The sequence below is a fragment of the Salmo salar genome, chromosome ssa17, assembly GCF_905237065.1.
Source record: "Salmo salar chromosome ssa17, Ssal_v3.1, whole genome shotgun sequence".
Lineage (NCBI taxonomy): Eukaryota > Metazoa > Chordata > Actinopteri > Salmoniformes > Salmonidae > Salmo > Salmo salar.
This window is the reverse complement of record NC_059458.1, coordinates 80,215,759-80,238,403: the sequence shown is the minus strand read 5'-3', so window position 1 is coordinate 80,238,403 and position 22,645 is coordinate 80,215,759. Positions and strand designations below refer to the sequence as shown.

At 43.6% G+C, this 22,645-nt stretch overlaps 1 protein-coding gene across 1 annotated transcript in view; it reads left to right on the top strand.

Annotated features, from left to right (window-relative positions):
- The window catches only part of LOC106595568 (thyrotropin-releasing hormone-degrading ectoenzyme), a 449,769-nt gene that overhangs the window by 311,627 nt on the left and 115,497 nt on the right, over positions 1–22,645 (top strand). Inside the window, exon 8 of the mRNA XM_045700210.1 lies at positions 16,882–16,947. Within this exon, the coding sequence (XP_045556166.1) occupies positions 16,882–16,947 (66 nt within the window). The remainder of the gene's footprint in view (positions 1–16,881; positions 16,948–22,645) is intronic.

The window sequence follows — 22,645 nt, the reverse complement described above, 5'->3', positions numbered from 1 at the left end:
GATGGTGTGGGGTCCAGGGATGTGACCCCTACAGCTCCAGGTAGATGTAATGTATTGGTGATGGTGTGGGGTCCAGGGATGTAACCCCTACAGCTCCAGGTAGATGTCATGTATTGGTGATGGTGTGGGGTCCAGGGATGTAACCCCTACAGCTCCAGGTAGATGTAATGTATTGGTGATGGTGTGGGGTCCAGGGATGTGACCCCTACATCTCCAGGTAGATGTAATGTATTGGTGATGGTGTGGGGTCCAGGGATGTGACCCCTACAGCTCCAGGTACATGTAATGTATTGGTGATGGTGTGGGGTCCAGGGATGTGACCCCTACAGCTCCAGGTAGATATAATGTATTGGTGATGGTGTGGGGTCCAGGGATGTGACCCCTACATCTCCAGGTAGATGTAATGTATTTGTGATGGTGTGGGGTCCAGGGATGTGACCCCTACAGCTCCAGGTACATGTAATGTATTGGTGATGGTGTGGGGTCCAGGGATGTGACCCCTACAGCTCCAGGTAGATGTCATGTATTGGTGATGGTGTGGGGTCCAGGGATGTAACCCCTACAGCTCCAGGTAGATGTAATGTATTGGTGATGGTGTGGGGTCCAGGGATGTAACCCCTACAGCTCCAGGTAGATGTAATGTATTGGTGATGGTGTGGGGTCCACGGATGTAACCCCTACAGCTCCAGGTAGATGTAATGTATTGGTGATGGTGTGGGGACCAGGGATGTGACCCCTACAGCTCCAGGTAGATGTCATGTATTGGTGATGGTGTGGGGTCCAGGGATGTGACCCCTACAGCTCCAGGTAGATGTAATGTATTTGTGATGGTGTGGGGTCCAGGGATGTGACCCCTACAGCTCCAGGTAGATGTAATGTATTGGTGATGGTGTGGGGTCCAGGGATGTGACCCCTACAGCTCCAGGTAGATGTAATGTATTGGTGATGGTGTGGGGTCCAGGGATGTAACCCCTAAAGCTCCAGGTAGATGTAATGTATTGGTGATGGTGTGGGGTCCAGGGATGTAACCCCTACAGCTCCAGGTAGATGTAATGTATTGGTGATGGTGTGGGGTCCAGGGATGTGACCCCTACATCTCCAGGTAGATGTAATGTATTGGTGATGGTGTGGGGTCCAGGGATGTGACCCCTACAGCTCCAGGTACATGTAATGTATTGGTGATGGTGTGGGGTCCAGGGATGTGACCCCTACAGCTCCAGGTAGATATAATGTATTGGTGATGGTGTGGGGTCCAGGGATGTGACCCCTACATCTCCAGGTAGATGTAATGTATTGGTGATGGTGTGGGGTCGAGGGATGTGACCCCTACAGCTCCAGGTACATGTAATGTATTGGTGATGGTGTGGGGTCCAGGGATGTGACCCCTACAGCTCCAGGTAGATGTCATGTATTGGTGATGGTGTGGGGTCCAGGGATGTAACCCCTACAGCTCCAGGTAGATGTAATGTATTGGTGATGGTGTGGGGTCCAGGGATGTAACCCCTACAGCTCCAGGTAGATGTAATGTATTGGTGATGGTGTGGGGTCCACGGATGTAACCCCTACAGCTCCAGGTAGATGTAATGTATTGGTGATGGTGTGGGGACCAGGGATGTGACCCCTACAGCTCCAGGTAGATGTAATGTATTGGTGATGGTGTGGGGTCCAGGGATGTAACCCCTACAGCTCCAGGTAGATGTAATGTATTTGTGATGGTGTGGGGTCCAGGGATGTAACCCCTACAGCTCCAGGTAGATGTAATGTATTGGTGATGGTGTGGGGTCCAGGGATGTGACCCCTACAGCTCCAGGTAGATGTAATGTATTGGTGATGGTGTGGGGTCCAGGGATGTAACCCCTACAGCTCCAGGTAGATGTAATGTATTGGTGATGGTGTGGGGTCCAGGGATGTAACCCCTACAGCTCCAGGTAGATGTAATGTATTGGTGATGGTGTGGGGTCCAGGGATGTGACCCCTACAGCTCCAGGTAGATGTAATGTATTGGTGATGGTGTGGGGTCCAGGGATGTAACCCCTACAGCTCCAGGTAGATGTAATGTATTGGTGATGGTGTGGGGTCCAGGGATGTAACCCCTACAGCTCCAGGTAGATGTAATGTATTTGTGAGGGTGTGGGGTCCAGGGATGTAACCCCTACATCTCCAGGTAGATGTAATGTATTGGTGATGGTGTGGGGTCCAGGGATGTAACCCCTACAGCTCCAGGTAGATGTAATGTATTGGTGATGGTGTGGGGTCCAGGGATGTAACCCCTACAGCTCCAGGTAGATGTAATGTATTGGTGATGGTGTGGGGTCCAGGGATGTGACCCCTACAGCTCCAGGTAGATGTAATGTATTGGTGATGGTGTGGGGTCCAGGGATGTAACCCCTACAGCTCCAGGTAGATGTAATGTATTAGTGATGGTGTGGGGTCCAGGGATGCATGTCATTATCAGTCAGCCAGTCAGATCCAATACCTTGGCTGTGTGTGTTATTATCAGTCAGCCAGTCAAACCCAATACCTTGGCTGTGTGTGTTATTATCAGTCAGCCAGTCAGATCCAATACCTTGGCTGTGTGTGTTATTATCAGTCATCCAGTCAGACCCAATACCTTGGCTGTGTGTGTTATTATCAGTCAGCCAGTCAGATCCAATACCTTGGCTGTGTGTGTTATTATCAGTCAGCCAGTCAGATCCAATACCTTGGCTGTGTGTGTTATTATCAGTCAGCCAGTCAGACCCAATACCTTGGCTGTGTGTGTTATTATCAGTCAGCCAGTCAGATCCAATACCTTGGCTGTGTGTGTTATTATCAGTCAGCCAGTCAGATCCAATACCTTGGCTGTGTGTGTTATTATCAGTCATCCAGTCAAACCCAATACCTTGGCTGTGTGTGTTATTATCAGTCAGCCAGTCAGACCCAATACCTTGGCTGTGTGTGTTATTATCAGTCAGCCAGTCAGATCCAATACCTTGGCTGTGTGTGTTATTATCAGTCAGCCAGTCAGATCCAATACCTTGGCTGTGTATGTTATTATCAGTCAGCCAGTCAGATCCAATACCTTGGCTGTGTGTGTTATTATCAGTCATCCAGTCAGATCCAATACCTTGGCTGTGTGTGTTATTATCAGTCAGCCAGTCAGACCCAATACCTTGGCTGTGTGTGTTATTATCAGTCATCCAGTCAAACCCAATACCTTGGCTGTGTGTGTTATTATCAGTCAGCCAGTCAGACCCAATACCTTGGCTGTGTGTGTTATTATCAGTCAGCCAGTCAGATCCAATACCTTGGCTGTGTGTGTTATTATCAGTCATCCAGTCAGACCCAATACCTTGGCTGTGTGTTATCAAATCAAATTCAAATCAAATTTATTTATATAGCCCTTCGTACATCAGCTGATATCTCAAAGTGCTGTACAGAAACCCAGCCTAAAACCCCAAACAGCAAGCAAAGCATGTGAAAGAAGCACGGTGGCTAGGAAAAACTCCCTAGGAAAAACTCCCTAGAAAGGCCAAAAACCTAGGAAGAAACCTAGAGAGGAACCAGGCTATGAGGGGTGGCCAGTCCTCTTCTGGCTGTGCAGGGTGGATATTATAACAGAACATGGTCAAGATGTTAAAATGTTCATAAATGACCAGCATGGTCAAATAATAATAATCATAGTAGTTGTCGAGGGTGCAACAAGCACGTCCGGTGAACAGGTCAGGGTTCCATAGCCGCAGGCAGAACAGTTGAAGCTGGAGCAGCAGCACGGCCAGGTGGACTGGGGACAGCAAGGAGTCATCATACCAGGTAGTCCTGAGGCATGGTCCTAGGGCTCAGGTCGTCCGAGAGAAAGACAGAAAGAGAGAAAGAGAGAATTAGAGAGAGCATATTTAAATTCACACAGGACACCGGATAAGACAAGAGAAATACTCGAGATGTAACAAACTGAAACTAGCCCCCCGACACATAAACTACTGCAGCATAAATACTGGAGGCTGAGACAGTAGGGATCAGAAGACACTGTGGCCCCATCCGATGATACCCCCGGACAGGGCCAAACAGGCAGGATATAACCCCACCCACTTTGCCAAAGCACAGCCCCCACACCACTAGAGGGATGTCTCCAACCACCAACTTACCGTCCTAAGACAAGGCCGAGTATAGCCCACAACGATCTCCGCCATGGCACAACCCAAGGGGGGGCGCCAACCCAGACAGGAAGACCACGTCAGTGACTCAACCCACTCAAGTGACGCACCCCTCCCATGGACGGCATGGAAGAACACCAGTAAGCCAGTGACTCAGCCCCTGTAAAAGGGTTAGAGGCAGAGAATCCCAGTGGAAAGAGGGGAACCGGCAAGGCAGAGACAGCAAGGGCGGTTCGTTGCTCCAGCCTTTCCGTTCACCTTCACACTCCTGGGCCAGACTATACTTAATCATAGGACCTACTGAAGAGATAAGTCTTCAGTAAAGACTTAAAGGTTGAGACTGAGTCTGCGTCTCTCACATTGGTAGGCAGACCATTCCATAAAAATGGAGCTCTATAGGAGATTGCCCTACCTCCAGCCGTTTGCTTAGAAATTCTAGGGACAATTAGGAGGCCTGCGTCTTGTGACCGTAGCGTACGTGTAGGTATGTACGGCAGGACCAAATCGGAAAGATAGGTAGGAGCAAGCCAATGTAATGCTTTGTAGGTTAGCAGTAAAACCTTGAAATCAGCCCTTGCCTTAACAGGAAGCCAGTGTAGGGAGGCTAGCACTGGAGTAATATGATCAAATTTTTTGGTTCTAGTCAGGATTCTAGCAGCCGTATTTAGCACTAACTGAAGTTTGTTTAGTGCTTTATCCGGGTAGCCGGAAAGTAGAGGATTGCAGTAGTCCAGCCTAGAAGTAACAAAAGCATGGATTAATTTTTCTGCGTCATTTTTGGACAGAAAGTTTCTGATTTTTGCAATGTTACGTAGATGGAAAAAAGCTGTCCTTGAAACAGTCTTGATATGTTCTTCAAAAGAGAGATCAGGGTCCAGAGTAACGCCGAGGTCCTTCACAGTTTTATTTGAGACGACTGTACAACCATCCAGATTAATTGTCAGATTCAACAGAAGATCTCTTTGTTTCTTGGGACCTAGAACAAGCATCTCTGTTTTGTCCGAGTTTAAAAGTAGAAAGTTTGCAGCCATCCACTTCTTTATGTCTGAAACACAGGTTTCTAGCGAGGGCAATTTTGGGGCTTCACCATGTTTCATTGAAATGTACAGCTGTGTGTCGTCCGCATAGCAGTGAAATTTAACATTATGTTTTCGAATGACATCCCCAAGAGGTAAAATAGATAGTGAAAACAATAGTGGTCCTAAAACGGAACCTTGAGGAACACCGAAATTTACAATTGATTTGTCAGAGGACAAACCATTCACAGAGACAAACTGATATCTTTCCGACAGATAAGATCTAAACCAGGCCAGAACTTGTCCATGTAGACCAATTTGGGTTTCCAATCTCTCCAAAAGAATGTGGTGATCGATGGTATCAAAAGCGGCACTAAGATCTAGGAGCACGAGGACAGATGCAGAGCCTCGGTCTGACGTCATTAAAGTCACCAAAAATTTGAATATTATCTTCTATGACTACAAAATCCGATAGGAATTCAGGGAAATCAGTGAGGAACACTGCATATGGCCCAGGAGGCCTGTAAACAGTAGCTATAAAAAGTGAGTGAGTAGGCTGCATAGATTTCATGACTAGAAGCTCAAAAGACGAAAACATCATTGTTTTTTTTTTTTGTAAATTGAAATTTGCTATCGTAAATGTTAGCAACACCTCCGCCTTCGCCGGATGCACGGGGGGTATGGTCACTAGTGTAACCAGGGGGTGAGGCCTCATTTAACACAGTAAATTCATCAGGCTTAAGCCATGTTTCAGTCAGGCCAATCACATCAAGATTATGATCAGTGATTAGTTCATTGACTATAACTGCCTTGGAAGTGAGGGATCTAACATTAGGTAACCCAATTTTGAGATGTGAGGTATCACAATCTCTTTCAATAATGGCAGGAATGGAGGAGGTCTTTATACTAGTGAGATTGCTAAAGCGAGCACCGCCATTTTTAATTTTGCCCAACCTAGATCGAGGCACAGACACGGTCTCAATGGGGAAAGCTGAGCTGACTACGCTGACTGTGCTAGTGGCAGACTCCACTAAGCTGGCAGGCTGGCTAACAGCCTGCTGCCTGGCCTGCACCCTATTTCATTGTGGAGTTAGAGGAGTTAGAGCCCTGTCTATGTTCGTAGATAAGATGAGAGCACCCCTCCAGCTAGGATGGAGTCCGTCACTCCTCAACAGGCCAGGCTTGGTCCTGTTTGTGGGTGAGTCCCAGAAAGAGGGCCAATTATCTACAAATTCTATCTTTTGGGAGGGGCAGAAAACAGTTTTCAACCAGCGATTGAGTTGTGAGACTCTGCTGTAGAGCTCATCACTCCCCCTAACTGGGAGGGGGGCAGAGACAATTAATCGATGCCGACACATCTTTCTAGCTGATTTACACGCTGAAGCTATGTTGCGCTTGGTGACCTCTGACTGTTTCATCCTAACATCGTTGGTGCCGACGTGGATAACAATATCTCTATACTCTCTACACTCGCCAGTTTTAGCTTTAGCCAGCACCGTCTTTAGATTAGCCTTAACGTCGGTAGCCCTGCCCCCTGGTAAACAGTGTATGATCGCTGGATGATTAGTTTTAAGTCTAATACTGCGGGTAATGGAGTCGCCAATGACTAGGGTTTTCAATTTGTCAGAGCTAATGGTGGGAGCCGTCGGCGTCTCAGACCCCACAACGGGAGGAGTAGAGACCAGAGAAGTCTCGGCCTCCGACTCCGACTCGCTTAATGGGGAGAACCGGTTGAAAGTTTCTGTCGGCTGAATAAGCGACACCGGTTGAGCATTCCTACAGCGTTTCCCTCCAGAAGCCATGAGAAAGATGTCCGGCTGCGGGGACCGTGCGAGGGGGTTTATACTAACGTTACTATCTGTACTTACTGGTGGCACAGACGCTGTTTCATCCTTTCCTACACTGAAATTACCCTTGCCTAACGATTGCGTCTGAAGCTGGGCTTGCAGCACAGCTATCCTTGCCGTAAGGCGATCGTTCTCCTGTATATTATAAGTACAACGACTGCAATTAGAAGGCATCATGTTAACCTCTTGGGGTTATGTGGGACGCTAGCGTGCCACCCGTGGTGCACCCTATCAACAGCAGGTGCATTTCAAGAGCGGCAAATTTGAAACCAAATAAATGTCAAAATTCAAATTTTTGAAACATACACTCTTTGAAAGATAAACATCTCCTTAATCTAACCACGTTGTCCGATTTCAAAAAGGCTTTACAGCGAAAGCAAAACATTAGATAATGTCAGCAGAGTACCAAGCCAGAAATAATCAGACACCCATTTTTCAAGCTAGCATATAATGTCACATAAACCCAGAAGACAGCTAAATGCAGCACTAACCTTTTACAAACTTCATCAGATGACACACCTAGGACATCATGTTACACACAGCATGCATTCTTTTGTTCAATAAAGGTCATATTTATATATAAAAACAGCATTTTACATCGGCGTCTGACGTTGACTAACTATTTTCCCCTCAAATGCGTCCCGGGCAACAGTGCATAATTCCCTTTATTACTATTCGAAAACAATTTTTTAAATTTATATTGTCAATCTAACATTTATAGATCAATATCTCTTGAGAACACCTGTCATACCAGATTTTAAATTAACTTTACTGGGTAATCACACTTTGCGATAAAAGGAGATGCGATACTCAGAAAATGAGCCTGGAAAACTAGCTCCGCGCCATCTTGGAACAATCGCAAGTCACATCTGATCTTGTATAATATTGTCAATAATCGCCTACCTTTAGTTGTCTTCATCAGAAAGCACTTCCAGGATTCCCAGGTCCACAACAGATGTATTTTCGGTCGAAAAAGTCCATCATTCATGTTCCATTAGCCTGCTGTTGGTAGCGTGTCCTAGGGCTGTCTCCCAATGCTCCGACGTGCGCGGGACAGTAGTTTCGGAAAATCTTTTTTTTTCTCCTCTAGGTTCGTTCAAACATGTCAAACGTTGTAAAACATTAATCTTCAGGGCCTGTAACACCAAGAGAGCCAATAAGATTCGACGGGGACGATTGCAGAGTGTTTTAAAACGTTTCCAAAGGTGGGGGTAGACATTGCTCACGGTGTGATTAATAGGCAAAGTGATGAAGTCGAGTCCACAATTCAGAATTCCACTTCCTGTTTCAATCGGTCTCGGGGTTTTGACTGCCATATGAGTTCTGTTATACTCACAGACACCATTCAAACAGTTTTAGAAACTTTAGGGTGTTTTCTATCCATATATAATAAGTATATGCATGTCCTAGCTTCTGAGTTTGATTAGTAGGCCGTTGAAAATGGGAACAAATTTTTTTCAAAATGCGCTGTGGCGCCCCCTATCCTAGGGTATCCTCAAGAGGTTTTAATGTTACTTAGCTTCGGCTGTTTGAAGTCCTGACGAACCATGTCCAGATAAAACCTCCGGGGCGAAAAATTTTAATGAAAAAAGTTGAGTGAGGGAAAAAGTAAAAATATACGGTAATGAAAAAGTAAAAAACCGTCAGGTAGCAAAGTAAGATCGGCAACAAAACGCACAGCAACGTAAACAAGTCTGCAAGTTGTGACCTATTATCAGTCAGCCAGACAGATCCAATACCTTGGCTGTGTGTGTTATTATCAGTCAGCCAGTCAGATCCAATACCTTGGCTGTGTGTGTTATTATCAGTCAGCCAGTCAGATCCAATACCTTGGCTGTGTATGTTATTATCAGTCAGCCAGTCAGACCCAATACCTTGGCTGTGTGTGTTATTATCAGTCAGCCAGTCCGATCCAATACCTTGGCTGTGTGTGTTATTATCAGTCAGCCAGTCAGATCCAATACCTTGGCTGTGTGTGTTATTATCAGTCAGCCAGTCAGATCCAATACCTTGGCTGTGTGTGTTATTATCAGTCAGCCAGTCAGACCCAATACCTTGGCTGTGTGTGTTATTATCAGTCAGCCAGTCAGATCCAATACCTTGGCTGTGTGTGTTATTATCAGTCAGCCAGTCAGATCCAATACCTTGGCTGTGTGTGTTATTAACAGTCAGCCAGTAAGACCCAATACCTTGGCTGTGTATGTTATTATCAGTCAGCCAGTCAGACCCAATACCTTGGCTGTGTGTGTTATTATCAGTCAGCCAGTCAGATCCAATACCTTGGCTGTGTGTGTTATTATCAGTCAGCCAGTCAGACCCAATACCTTGGCTGTGTGTGTTATTATCAGTCAGCCAGTCAGATCCAATACCTTGGCTGTGTGTGTTATTATCAGTCAGCCAGTCAGACCCAATACCTTGGCTGTGTGTGTTATTATCAGTCAGCCAGTCAGACCCAATACCTTGGCTGTGTGTGTTATTATCAGTCATCCAGTCAGATCCAATACCTTGGCTGTGTGTGTTATTATCAGTCAGCCAGATAGACCCAATACCTTGGCTGTGTGTGTTATTAACAGTCAGCCAGTAAGACCCAATACCTTGGCTGTGTGTGTTATTATCAGTCAGACTGACACGAGGGAACGAGGGAAGGAGTTGTTTTTGCCGTTCACCACTAATATCCCTCGCTGGCAGGATTCTACATGGGATTCAAGGAGGCAGAAGATGTCATCGGCCTGTTGTAATTACACCCCGATGATTCATCTTCACAGCCAGACATTGCCTTACCAATTTAGTCAAATCCCTGTAATAACGGCTGTTTGAACCAGCACCATCTATCTGCTGTAAAGGACTCACATTACAGTATGCCACGCGATAGTGTTGTGCATTAACAGGCTGATCAATGGATCTGAATACTGACGGTCAATTGGTAAAAGACAACAAAACATAATTAATATTTTACAACACAACACAGATCACTGCACACAATATACTATAGACAGTATAGACAAGGTATTCACACAACTCACTTTAATACATTGTCCAATATACTATAGACAGTATAGACAAGGTATTCACACAACTCACTTTAATACAAGGTCCAATATACTATAGACAGTATAGACAAGGTATTCACACAACTCACTTTAATACAAGGTCCAATATACTATAGACAGTATAGACAAGGTATTCACACAACTCACACCAAAACAAGGTCCAATATACTATAGACAGTATAGACAAGGTATTCACACAACTCACTTTAATACAAGGTCCAATATACTATAGACAGTATAGACAAGGTATTCACACAACTCACTTTAATACAAGGTCCAATATACTATAGACAGTATAGACAAGGTATTCACACAACTCACTTTAATACAAGGTCCAATATACTATAGACAGTATAGACAAGGTATTCACACAACTCACTTTAATACAAGGTCCAATATTTATTTTTTATTTCACCTTTATTTAACCAGGTAGGCTAGTTGAGAACAAGTTCTCATTTACAACTGCGACCTGGTCAAGATAAAGCAAAGCAGTTCAACACATACAACAACACAGGGTTACACCTGGAATAAACAAACATACAATCAATAATACAGTACAAATATCTATATACAGCAGGTGCAGATGAGGTAGGATAAGAGAGGTAAGGCAATAAATAGGCCATGGTGGTGAAGTAATTACAATATAGCAAGTAAACACTGGAATGGTAGAATGTGCAGAAGATGAATGTGCAAGTAGAGATACTGGGGTGCAAAGGAGCAAGATAAATATATATACTATGGACAGTATAGACAAGGTATTCACACAACTCACATCAATACAAGGTCCAATATACTATAGACAGTATAGACAAGGTATTCACACAACTCACTTTAAGACAAGGTCCAATATGCTATAGACAGTATAGACAAGGTATTCACACAACTCACATCAATACAAGGTCCAATATACTATAGACAGTATAGACAAGGTATTCACACAACTCACACCAAAACAAGGTCCAATATACTATAGACAGTATAGACAAGGTATTCACACAACTCACATCAATACAAGGTCCAATATACTATACACAGTATAGACAAGGTATTCACACAACTCACACCAAAACAAGGTCCAATATACTATAGACAGTACAAGTACAGTAGTAGAATACAGTGGTGCTGTTGTGTACAGTAGTATCATACAGTGATGCTGTTGTGTACAGTAGTATCATACAGTGGTGCTGTTATGTACAGTAGTTATATACAGTGATGCTGCTGTGTACAGTAGTTATATACAGTGATGCTACTGTGTACAGTAGTTATATACAGTGATGCTGCTGTGTACAGTAGTAGCCTGCAAGATCTGTTTCCTTTCCCATCTCTTTAGACACTACCTCTTCCTCATTCTTTTCAACTTCCTCAAACTCCGTTTCACTCCATCCATGATCGCTATTACCAGGAGAAACAAGGTCCTCAGTTCTATAGAGACCCAGGACTATAGAGAGACATAGTTCTATAATCAGGAGACCTCTGAGAGACCCAGGTCTATAGAGAGACATAGTTCTATAATCAGGAGACCTCTGAGAGACCCAGGTCTATAGAGAGACATAGTTCTATAATCAGGAGACCTCTGAGAGACCCAGGTCTATAGAGAGACATAGTTCTATAATCAGGAGACCTCTGAGAGACCCAGGACTATAGAGAGACATAGTTCTATAATCAGGAGACCTCTGAGAGACCCAGGTCTATAGAGAGACATAGTTCTATAATCAGGAGACCTCTGAGAGACCCAGGTCTATAGAGAGACATAGTTCTATAATCAGGAGACCTCTGAGAGACCCAGGTCTATAGAGAGACATAGTTCTATAATCAGGAGACCTCTGAGAGACCCAGGTCTATAGAGAGACATAGTTCTATAATCAGGAGACCTCTGAGAGACCCAGGACTATAGAGAGACATAGTTCTATAATCAGGAGACCTCTGAGAGACCCAGGTCTATAGAGAGACATAGTTCTATAATCAGGAGACCTCTGAGAGACCCAGGACTATAGAGAGACATAGTTCTATAATCAGGAGACCTCTGAGAGACCCAGGTCTATAGAGAGACATAGTTCTATAATCAGGAGACCTCTGAGAGACCCAGGTCTATAGAGAGACATAGTTCTATAATCAGGAGACCTCTGAGAGACCCAGGACTATAGAGAGACATAGTTCTATAATCAGGAGACCTCTGAGAGACCCAGGTCTATAGAGAGACATAGTTCTATAATCAGGAGACCTCTGAGAGACCCAGGTCTATAGAGAGACATAGTTCTATAATCAGGAGACCTCTGAGAGACCCAGGTCTATAGAGAGACATAGTTCTATAATCAGGAGACCTCTGAGAGACCCAGGACTATAGAGAGACATAGTTCTATAATCAGGAGACCTCTGAGAGACCCAGGTCTATAGAGAGACATAGTTCTATAATCAGGAGACCTCTGAGAGACCCAGGTCTATAGAGAGACATAGTTCTATAATCAGGAGACCTCTGAGAGACCCAGGTCTATAGAGAGACATAGTTCTATAATCAGGAGACCTCTGAGAGACCCAGGTCTATAGAGAGACATAGTTCTATAATCAGGAGACCTCTGAGAGACCCAGGACTATAGAGAGACATAGTTCTATAATCAGGAGACCTCTGAGAGACCCAGGTCTATAGAGAGACATAGTTCTATAATCAGGAGACCTCTGAGAGACCCAGGTCTATAGAGAGACATAGTTCTATAATCAGGAGACCTCTGAGAGACCCAGGTCTATAGAGAGACATAGTTCTATAATCAGGAGACCTCTGAGAGACCCAGGTCTATAGAGAGACATAGTTCTATAATCAGGAGACCTCTGAGAGACCCAGGACTATAGAGAGACATAGTTCTATAATCAGGAGACCTCTGAGAGACCCAGGTCTATAGAGAGACATAGTTCTATAATCAGGAGACCTCTGAGAGACCCAGGACTATAGAGAGACATAGTTCTATAATCAGGAGACCTCTGAGAGACCCAGGTCTATAGAGAGACATAGTTCTATAATCAGGAGACCTCTGAGAGACCCAGGTCTATAGAGAGACATAGTTCTATAATCAGGAGACCTCTGAGAGACCCAGGTCTATAGAGAGACATAGTTCTATAATCAGGAGACCTCTGAGAGACCCAGGTCTATAGAGAGACATAGTTCTATAATCAGGAGACCTCTGAGAGACCCAGGTCTATAGAGAGACATAGTTCTATAATCAGGAGACCTCTGAGAGACCCAGGTCTATAGAGAGACATAGTTCTATAATCAGGAGACCTCTGAGAGACCCAGGTCTATAGAGAGACATAGTTCTATAATCAGGAGACCTCTGAGAGACCCAGGTCTATAGAGAGACATAGTTCTATAATCAGGAGACCTCTGAGAGACCCAGGTCTATAGAGAGACATAGTTCTATAATCAGGAGACCTCTGAGAGACCCAGGTCTATAGAGAGACATAGTTCTATAATCAGGAGACCTCCGAGAGACCCAGGTCTATAGAGAGACATAGTTCTATAATCAGGAGACCTCCGAGAGACCCAGGACTATAGAGAGACATAGTTCTATAATCAGGAGACCTCCGAGAGACCCAGGTCTATAGAGAGACATAGTTCTATAATCAGGAGACCTCTGAGAGACCCAGGTCTATAGAGAGACATAGTTCTATAATCAGGAGACCTCCGAGAGACCCAGGTCTATAGAGAGACATAGTTCTATAATCAGGAGACCTCCGAGAGACCCAGGACTATAGAGAGACATAGTTCTATAATCAGGAGACCTCTGAGAGACCCAGGTCTATAGAGAGACATAGTTCTATAATCAGGAGACCTCTGAGAGACCCAGGTCTATAGAGAGACATAGTTCTATAATCAGGAGACCTCTGAGAGACCCAGGACTATAGAGAGACATAGTTCTATAATCAGGAGACCTCTGAGAGACCCAGGTCTATAGAGAGACATAGTTCTATAATCAGGAGACCTCTGAGAGACCCAGGTCTATAGAGAGACATAGTTCTATAATCAGGAGACCTCTGAGAGACCCAGGTCTATAGAGAGACATAGTTCTATAATCAGGAGACCTCTGAGAGACCCAGGTCTATAGAGAGACATAGTTCTATAATCAGGAGACCTCTGAGAGACCCAGGTCTATAGAGAGACATAGTTCTATAATCAGGAGACCTCTGAGAGACCCAGGTCTATAGAGAGACATAGTTCTATAATCAGGAGACCTCTGAGAGACCCAGGTCTATAGAGAGACATAGTTCTATAATCAGGAGACCTCTGAGAGACCCAGGTCTATAGAGAGACATAGTTCTATAATCAGGAGACCTCTGAGAGACCCAGGTCTATAGAGAGACATAGTTCTATAATCAGGAGACCTCTGAGAGACCCAGGACTATAGAGAGACATAGTTCTATAATCAGGAGACCTCTGAGAGACCCAGGTCTATAGAGAGACATAGTTCTATAATCAGGAGACCTCTGAGAGACCCAGGTCTATAGAGAGACATAGTTCTATAATCAGGAGACCTCTGAGAGACCCAGGACTATAGAGAGACATAGTTCTATAATCAGGAGACCTCTGAGAGACCCAGGTCTATAGAGAGACATAGTTCTATAATCAGGAGACCTCTGAGAGACATAGTTCTATAATCAGGAGACCTCTGAGAGACCCAGGTCTATAGAGAGACATAGTTCTATAATCAGGAGACCTCTGAGAGACAATATCCAGACGAAAAGAGAAAAAAGTACAATAGCAGTTCGTAGAAACATGTCAAACGATGTTTAAAATCAATCCTGAGGATGTTTTTGTCATAAATAATCATTAATATTTCAAACGGACAAAAGCTTTGTGAATAGAAAAGGAGAAACAAGAAAGGTGCGCTCCCGATCACACGCTGGACTCATGTCTGGAAATGTTCACTGTCCACTCATTGAGAGTGCTGTATCTCCCTCATTTTTCAGAGTAAAAGCCTGAAACAATGCCTAAAGACTGGCCACATGTAGAAGAAGCCATAGAGATCGTGAACTGGGTCCTAAGTCTTTGTATGGTGGATAGGCTTTCAATGGAAAAACAGCCTTTCAAAATAATAGTACTTCCTGGATGGATTTTCCTCAGGTTTTTGCCTGCCATATCAGTTCTGTTATACTCACAGACATTATTTTAACAGTTTTGGAAACTTCAGAGTGTTTTCTATCCACAAATACCACAATTATATGCATATCCTAGCTTCTGGGCCATGCGTAGCAGGCAGTTTAATTTGGGAACACTTTTCATCCAAAATTCCGAATCCTGCCCCCTACCCTAGTGAAGTTAAAGTACATAATGTGCTGACCACCCTGCCTTTGAGTAGTTAGGTCTATTTCCTGCTTTCCCCTGCTATTTCCCTGCTTTTCCCTGCTATTTCCCTGCTATTTCCCTGCTTTCCCCTGCTTTCCCCTGCTATTTCCCTGCTTTTCCCTGCTTTTCCCTGCTTTTCCCCGCTTTTCCCTGCTATTTCCCTGCTTTCCCCTGCTATTTCCCTGCTATTTCCCTGATTTCCCTGCTTTCCCCTGCTATTTCCCTGCTATTTCCCTGGTTTCCCCTGCTATTTCCCTGGTTTTCCCTGGTTTTCCCTGCTATTTCCCTGCTTTTCCCTGCTTTTCCCTGCTATTTCCCTGCTTTTCCCTGCTATTTCCCTGCTTTTCCCTGCTATTTCCCTGCTTTTCCCTGCTTTTCCCTGCTATTTCCCTGCTTTTCCCTGCTTTTCCCTGGTTTTCCTGCTTTTCCCTGCTTTCCCTGCTTTTCCCTGCTTTTCCCTGCTATTTCCCTGCTTTTCCCTGCTATTTCCCTGCTTTTCCCTGCTATTCCCCTGCTTTCCCTGGTTTTCCCTGCTTTTCCCTGCTTTTCCCTGCTTTTCCCTGCTTTTCCCTGCTTTTCCCTGGTTTTCCCTGCTATTTCCCTGCTTTTTCCCTGCTTTTCCCTGCTTTTCCCTGCTTTTCCCTGCTTTTTCCCTGCTTTTCCCTGCTATTCCCCTGCTTTTCCCTGGTTTTCCCTGCTTTTCCCTGCTTTTTCCCTGCTTTTCCCTGCTTTTCCCTGCTTTTCCCTGGTTTTCCCTGCTTTTCCCTGCTTTTCCCTGGTTTTCCCTGCTATTTCCCTGCTATTCCCCTGCTTTTCCCTGGTATTCCCCTGCTTTTCCCTGCTATTTCCCTGCTAACGATAAGCTATCCAAAATAGCGAAGTAGCCGAATAGACAGTGTGATAAGATTATAAGCCTGTGTTGTTAGAGGAATCTTACAGTGAATACGTGATGATATAGACTGACATTGTTCCAGTTGAGGTATGTGGCACAGGAACATGGCTGTACATTGTGACTACTGGGAACTCATTAGAAGTTAGAACTCAGTAGTTCAGAAGCAGCCTTGGCTTGGCGCGCTCACAGACGTTGGGCTATAGACAGGGAACATGTCTCACTCTACACATACTCTGAAGATACTCAGCATTCCTAAACTTCTCATTCACTGGGGAAGACAATTTGAGTAAGCCGTACATTTTTTTATTTTTTTTGGTATTTGAGTTTTGACAATTCTGTAATATTTCTTTTGTTTTATTTCATTTTATTTTACTGTTATAACTAACATGAGGTGCCACATAAGGACAAATCTCTCCTAACCAGTTGGGCATCATTTGCATAAATCAAATTGATATTCTATTGAAAGGGATTAGATGTGCATTTGTCTGGGTGTAGGGGGAATAATCCCCAGAAGCAACTCTGCTGTCCGTCAAGCTGGGTATATTATATTTGTGCCTGACATGTTACATTAAAACAATCTGGCTTTAAAATATGTCATTGTCCCCTTACAGGATTACTTGATGACACACATGTACAGCAACGCGGGCAGAGATGACTTGTGGAACAAACTGACTGAGGTATGGAATGTTGATTGCTTTTGCTCTCTCTCTCTCCCTCTATCTCTCTCTCACCCACTCTCTCTCTTCCTCTCTCTCCCTCTATCTCTCTTCCTCTCTCTCTCTCTCTTTCTCTCTCTCTCTCTCCCTCTCTCTCTCTTCCTCTCTCTCCCTCTTCCTCTCTCTCTCTCCCTCTCTCTCTCTTCCCCTCTCTCTCTCTTCCTCTCTCTCTCTCCCTCTCTCTCTCTCCCTCTCTCTTCCCCTCACTCTCTCTTCCTCTCTCTCTCTCCCTCTCTCTCTCTTCCTCTCTCTCTCTCTCTCTCTCCCTTGGCCGAGGGGTAGAAACACAACACAACACTGTCCACTGGCTCCCTGCAGAACATGTCAAAATGGAAAACCTGTTTTTTTGTTGTTGTGTTTGCCGGATGAAACTATTTATCTTGTCTCACATTCCGTCTCCCGCTAGCACAGCTGCAGCATAGCCTCTATTGTAGAACAACATACAGTATAAAGCAACATATAGGTCAGGGACTATTGGGCAACTCTCCTCTCAACAGCCGTTGAGTTCACAGTCATGCCTGGTGAACTGGACACCAATATGGGGGGGGCTATTGTCCAAAATCAACAGGGGGAATTCAATTCAAACAACTTTATATTGTCCCTCCGCAATTATATAGTGGTGATTCAGACAATTACAAGAAACAGACAGTAAATAGATGAGACTATGAGCGACATGAGGATGTAGAAGTGTAGTAATAATGGGGGACGGGACGATAGGGCTGATTGTGTTTGTATGGTTATGTTATGGCGTGTGTTTACTAATTGATTGTTATAATCTTCACAATTTTATTTCACTACATCCTGACGACTACGCTGAAAATGCTACTGTATTACATCCGGTATATTGTAAACTAACATTCAAACATTTGTAACAGACATTGTCCAGAAGTATGTCATTATTAGTTTGATTCCTACGTTAGATCATATCGTAATGACAGTTTAAAGCACATCTTTCCCCCCAGATGTTACCTGCTGCCAATAAAAGCCACAATCAATCAGTTCAGTTTAGTTTCGTAGTTGTCTCATTACGTAGTGGTCTCATTACGTAGTGGCCTCATTACTGGCCTCATTACATAGTTTTCTCATTATGTAGCGGCCTCATTACGTAGTGGTCTCATTACGTAGTGGCCTCATTACGTAGTGGCCTCATTACGTAGTGGCCTCATTACGTAGCGGCCTCATTACATAGTGGTCTCATTACGTAGTGGTCTCATTACGTAGTGGCCTCATTACTGGCCTCATTACGTAGTTTTCTCATTATGTAGTGGCCTCATTACGTAGTGGCCTCATTACTGGCCTCATTATGTAGTGGCCTCATTACGTAGTGGTCTCATGGGTGGAATGTTATTTATCATAAAATCACAATTAATAAACATATATATTTTTTTGGCCGAAAAATCTATTGTTTCTACATCAAATGGTTTTGTTTTATTTCAGACTTCTGTGATGTATATAAAGTGTAATATTAGGATGCAAACTGAAAATGTAACATTTCAACTCTACATCTGACATGGTACAGGGGTGTTCTTTTTTTGTAAGCCCATAACCATGTGGGTGAGGTGTTACTTTTGTTTCAAAAATAGATTTGTTTAAGACTACCAAGAATCATTCTAGTAAAAGGTTAAAAGAACATTCTTATCTCTCTCTCAATCTCTCTCTCTGTCTCTCTCTCTCTGTCTCTCTCTGTCTCTGTCTCTCTGTCTCTCTCTCTCTCTCTGTCTCTCTCTCTCTCTGTCTCTCTCTCTCTCTGTCTCTCTCTCTCTTCTGTCTCTCTCTGTCTCTCTCTCTCTGTCTCTCTCTGTCTCTCTGTCTCTCTCTGTCTCTCTCTGTCTGTCTCTCTCTGTCTCTCTGTCTCTCTCTGTCTCTCTCTGTCTCTCTCTCTCTCTCTCTGTCTCTCTCTCTCTCTGTCTCTCTCTCTCTCTCTCTCTCTGTCTCTCTGTCTCTCTCTCTCATATATATAACAGCCATCACTAACATTGAGTGGCTGCTGCAAACATACTGACTCAATCTCTAGCCACTTAATAATAAAAAATTTGACGTTATTAAATGTATCACTAGTCACTTTAAACTATGCCACTTTATATAATGTTTACATACCCTACATTACTCATCTCATATGTATATACTGTACTCTATACCATCTACTGCATCTTGCCTATGCCGTTCGGCCATCGCTCATCCATATATTTATATGCACATATTCTTATTCATTCCTTTACACTTGTGTGTATAAGGTAGTTGTTGTGAAATTGTCAGGTTAGATTACTTGTTAGATATTACTGCATGGTCGGAACTAGAAGCACAAGCATTTCGCTACACTCGCATTAACATCTGCTAACCATGTGTATGTGACAAATACAATTTGATTTGATTTGATTTAGTTTTTCAACCACTCCACAAATTTCTTGTTAACAAACTATAGTTTTGGCAAGTCGGTTAGGACATCTACTTTGTGTATGACACAAGTAATTTTTCCAACAATTGTTTACAGACAGATTATTTCACTCATAATTCACTTTATCACAATTCCAGTGGGTCAGAAGTTTACATACACTAAGTTGACTATGCCATTAAACAACTTGGAAAATTCCAGAAAATGATGTCATGGCTTTAGAATCTTCTGATAGGCTAATTGACATAATTTGAGTCAATTGGAGGTGTACCTATGGATATATTTCAAGGCCTACCTTCAAACTCAGCGCCTCTTTGCTTGACATTATGGGAAAATCAAAAGAAATCAGTCAAGAAATTGTAGACCTCCACAAGTCTGGTTCATTCTTGGGAGAAATTTCCAAATGCCTGAAGGTACCACGTTCATCTGTACAAACAATAGTATGCAAGTATAAACACCATGGGACCACGCATCCATCGTACCGCTCAGGAAGGAGACGCGTTCTGTCTCCTAAAGATTAACATACTTTGGTGCGAAAAGTGCAAATCAATCCCAGAACAACAGCAAAGGACCTTGTGAAGATGCTGGAGGAAACAGGTACAAAAGTATCTATATCCAGAGTAAAATGAGACCTATATCGACATAACCTGAAAGGCCGCTCAGCAAGGAAGAAGCCACTGCTCCAAAACCTCCATAAAAAAAGCCAGACTACGGTTTGCAACTGCACATGGGGACAAAGATCGTACTTTTTTGAAAAATGTCCTCTGGTCTGATGAAACAAAAATAGAACTGTTTGGCCATAATGACCATCATTATGTTTGGAGGAAAAAGGGGGAGGCTTACAAGCCGAAGAACACCATCCCAACCGTGAAGCACGGGGTCAGCTTTATGTTGTGGGTGTGCTTTGCTGCAGGAGGGACTGGTGCACTTCACAAAATAGATGGCATCATTAGGGAGGAAAATTATGTGGATATATTGAAGCCACATCTCAAGACATCAGTCAGGAAGTTAAAGCTTGGTCGCAAATGGGTCTTCCAAATGGACAATGACCCTAAGCATACTTCCAAAGTTGTGGCAAATGGCTTAAGGACAACAAAGTCAAGGTATTGGAGTGGCAATTACAAGCCCTGACCTCAATCCTATAGAAAATTTGTGGGCAGAACTGAACTGAAAAAAGCGTGTGCGAGCAAGGAGGCCTACAAACCTGACTCAGTTACACCAGCTCTGTCAGGAGGAATGGGCCAAAATTCACCCAATTTATTGTGGGAAGCTTATGGAAGGCTACCCGAATCGTTTAACCCAAGTTAAACAATTTCAAGGAAATGCTACCAAATACTAATTGAGTGTATGTAAACTTCTGACCCACTGGGAATGTGATGAAATAACTAAAAGCTGAAATTAATCATTCTCTCTACTGTTATTCTGACATTTCACATTCTTAAAATAAAGTTGTGATCCTAACTGACTTAAGAAAGGAATTTTTTTGAGATTCTTCAAATAGCCACCCTTTGCCTTTATGACAGCTTTAAACACTCTTGGCATTCTCTCAACCAGCTTCATTAGGTAGTCACCTGGAATGCATTTCAATTAACAGGTGTCCCTTATTAAAAGGGAATTTGTGGAATTTCTTTCCTTAGTGTATTTGAGCCAATCAGGTGTGTTGTGACAAGGTAGGGGTGGTATACAGAAGATAGCCCTATTTGGTAAAAGGCCAAGTCCATATTATGGCAAGAACAGCTGAAATAAGCAGAGAAATAAGAGAAACGACAGTCCGTCATTACTTTAAGACATGAAGGTCAGTCAATAGGGAAAATTTTCAGAACTTTGAAAGTTTCTTCAAGTGCAGTCGCAAAAATCATCAAGCGCTATGATGAAACTGGCTCTCATGAGGACCGCCACAGCAAAGGAAGACCCAGAGTTACCTCTGCTGCAGAGGTTAAGTTCATTAGAGTTACCAACCTCAGAAAGTGCAGCCCAAATAAATGCTTCATGGAGTTGAAGTAAAAGACACATCTCAACTTCAACTGTTCAGAGGAGACTGTGTGAATCAGGCCTTCATGGTTGAATTGCTGCAAAGAAACCACTAACAAAGGACACCAATAAGAAGAAGAGACTTGCTTCGGCCAAGAAACACGAGCAATGGACATTAGACTGGTCCAAATTGGAGATGTTTGGTTTCAACTGCTGTCTTTGTGAGACTCTGTGTGGGTGAACGGATGATCTCTGCATGTGTATTTCCCACCTTGAAGCATGGAGGAGGAGGTTTTATGGTGCGGGGGTGCTTTGTTGGTGACACTGTCTGTGATGTATTTAGAATTCAATGCACACTTAGCCAGCATACCTACCACAGCATTCTGCAGTAATACGCCATCCCATCTGGTTTGGACTTAGTGGGACAATGACCCAACACACCTCCAGGCTGTGTAAGGGCTATTTTACCAAGAAGGAGAGTGCTGCATCTGATGACCTGGCCTCCACAATCCCCCAACCTCAACCAAATTGAAATGGTTTGGCATGAGTTGGACCGCAGAGTGATGGAAAAGCAGCCAGCAAGTGCTCAGTATATGTGGGAACTCCTTCAAGACTGTTGGAAAATCATTCTAGGTGAAGCTGGTTGAGAGAATGCCAAGAGTTTGCAAAGCTGTGATCAAGGCAAAGGGTGGCTATTTGAAGAATCTCAATTATAAAATATATTTAGATTTGTTTAACACTTTTTGGTTACCACATGATTCCAAATGTGTTATTTCATAGTGTTGATGTCTTCACAATGTAGAAAATAGTACAAATAAAGAAAATGAGTAGGTGTTCTAAAACGTTCTAAAACGTTTGACCGGTAGTGTGTAGCTCAAAAAATAAAGGGAACACTAAAATAACACATCCTAGATCTGAATGAATGAAATAATCTTATTAAATACTTTTTTCTTTACAAAGTTCAATGTGCTGACAACAAAATCACACAAAAATAATCAATGGAAATCCAATGTATCAACCCATGGAGGTCTGGATTTGGAGTCACACTCAAAATTAAAGTGGAAAACCACACTACAGGCTGATCCAACTTTGATGTAATGTCCTTAAAACAAGTCAAAATGAGGCTCAGTAGTGTGTGTGGCCTCCACGTGCCTGTATGACCTCCCTACAACGCCTGGGCATGCTCCTGATGAGGTGGCGGATGGTCTCCTGAGGGATCTCCTCCCAGACCTGGACTAAAGCATCCGCCAACTCCTGGACAGTCTGTGGTGCAATGTGGCGTTGGTGGATGGAGCG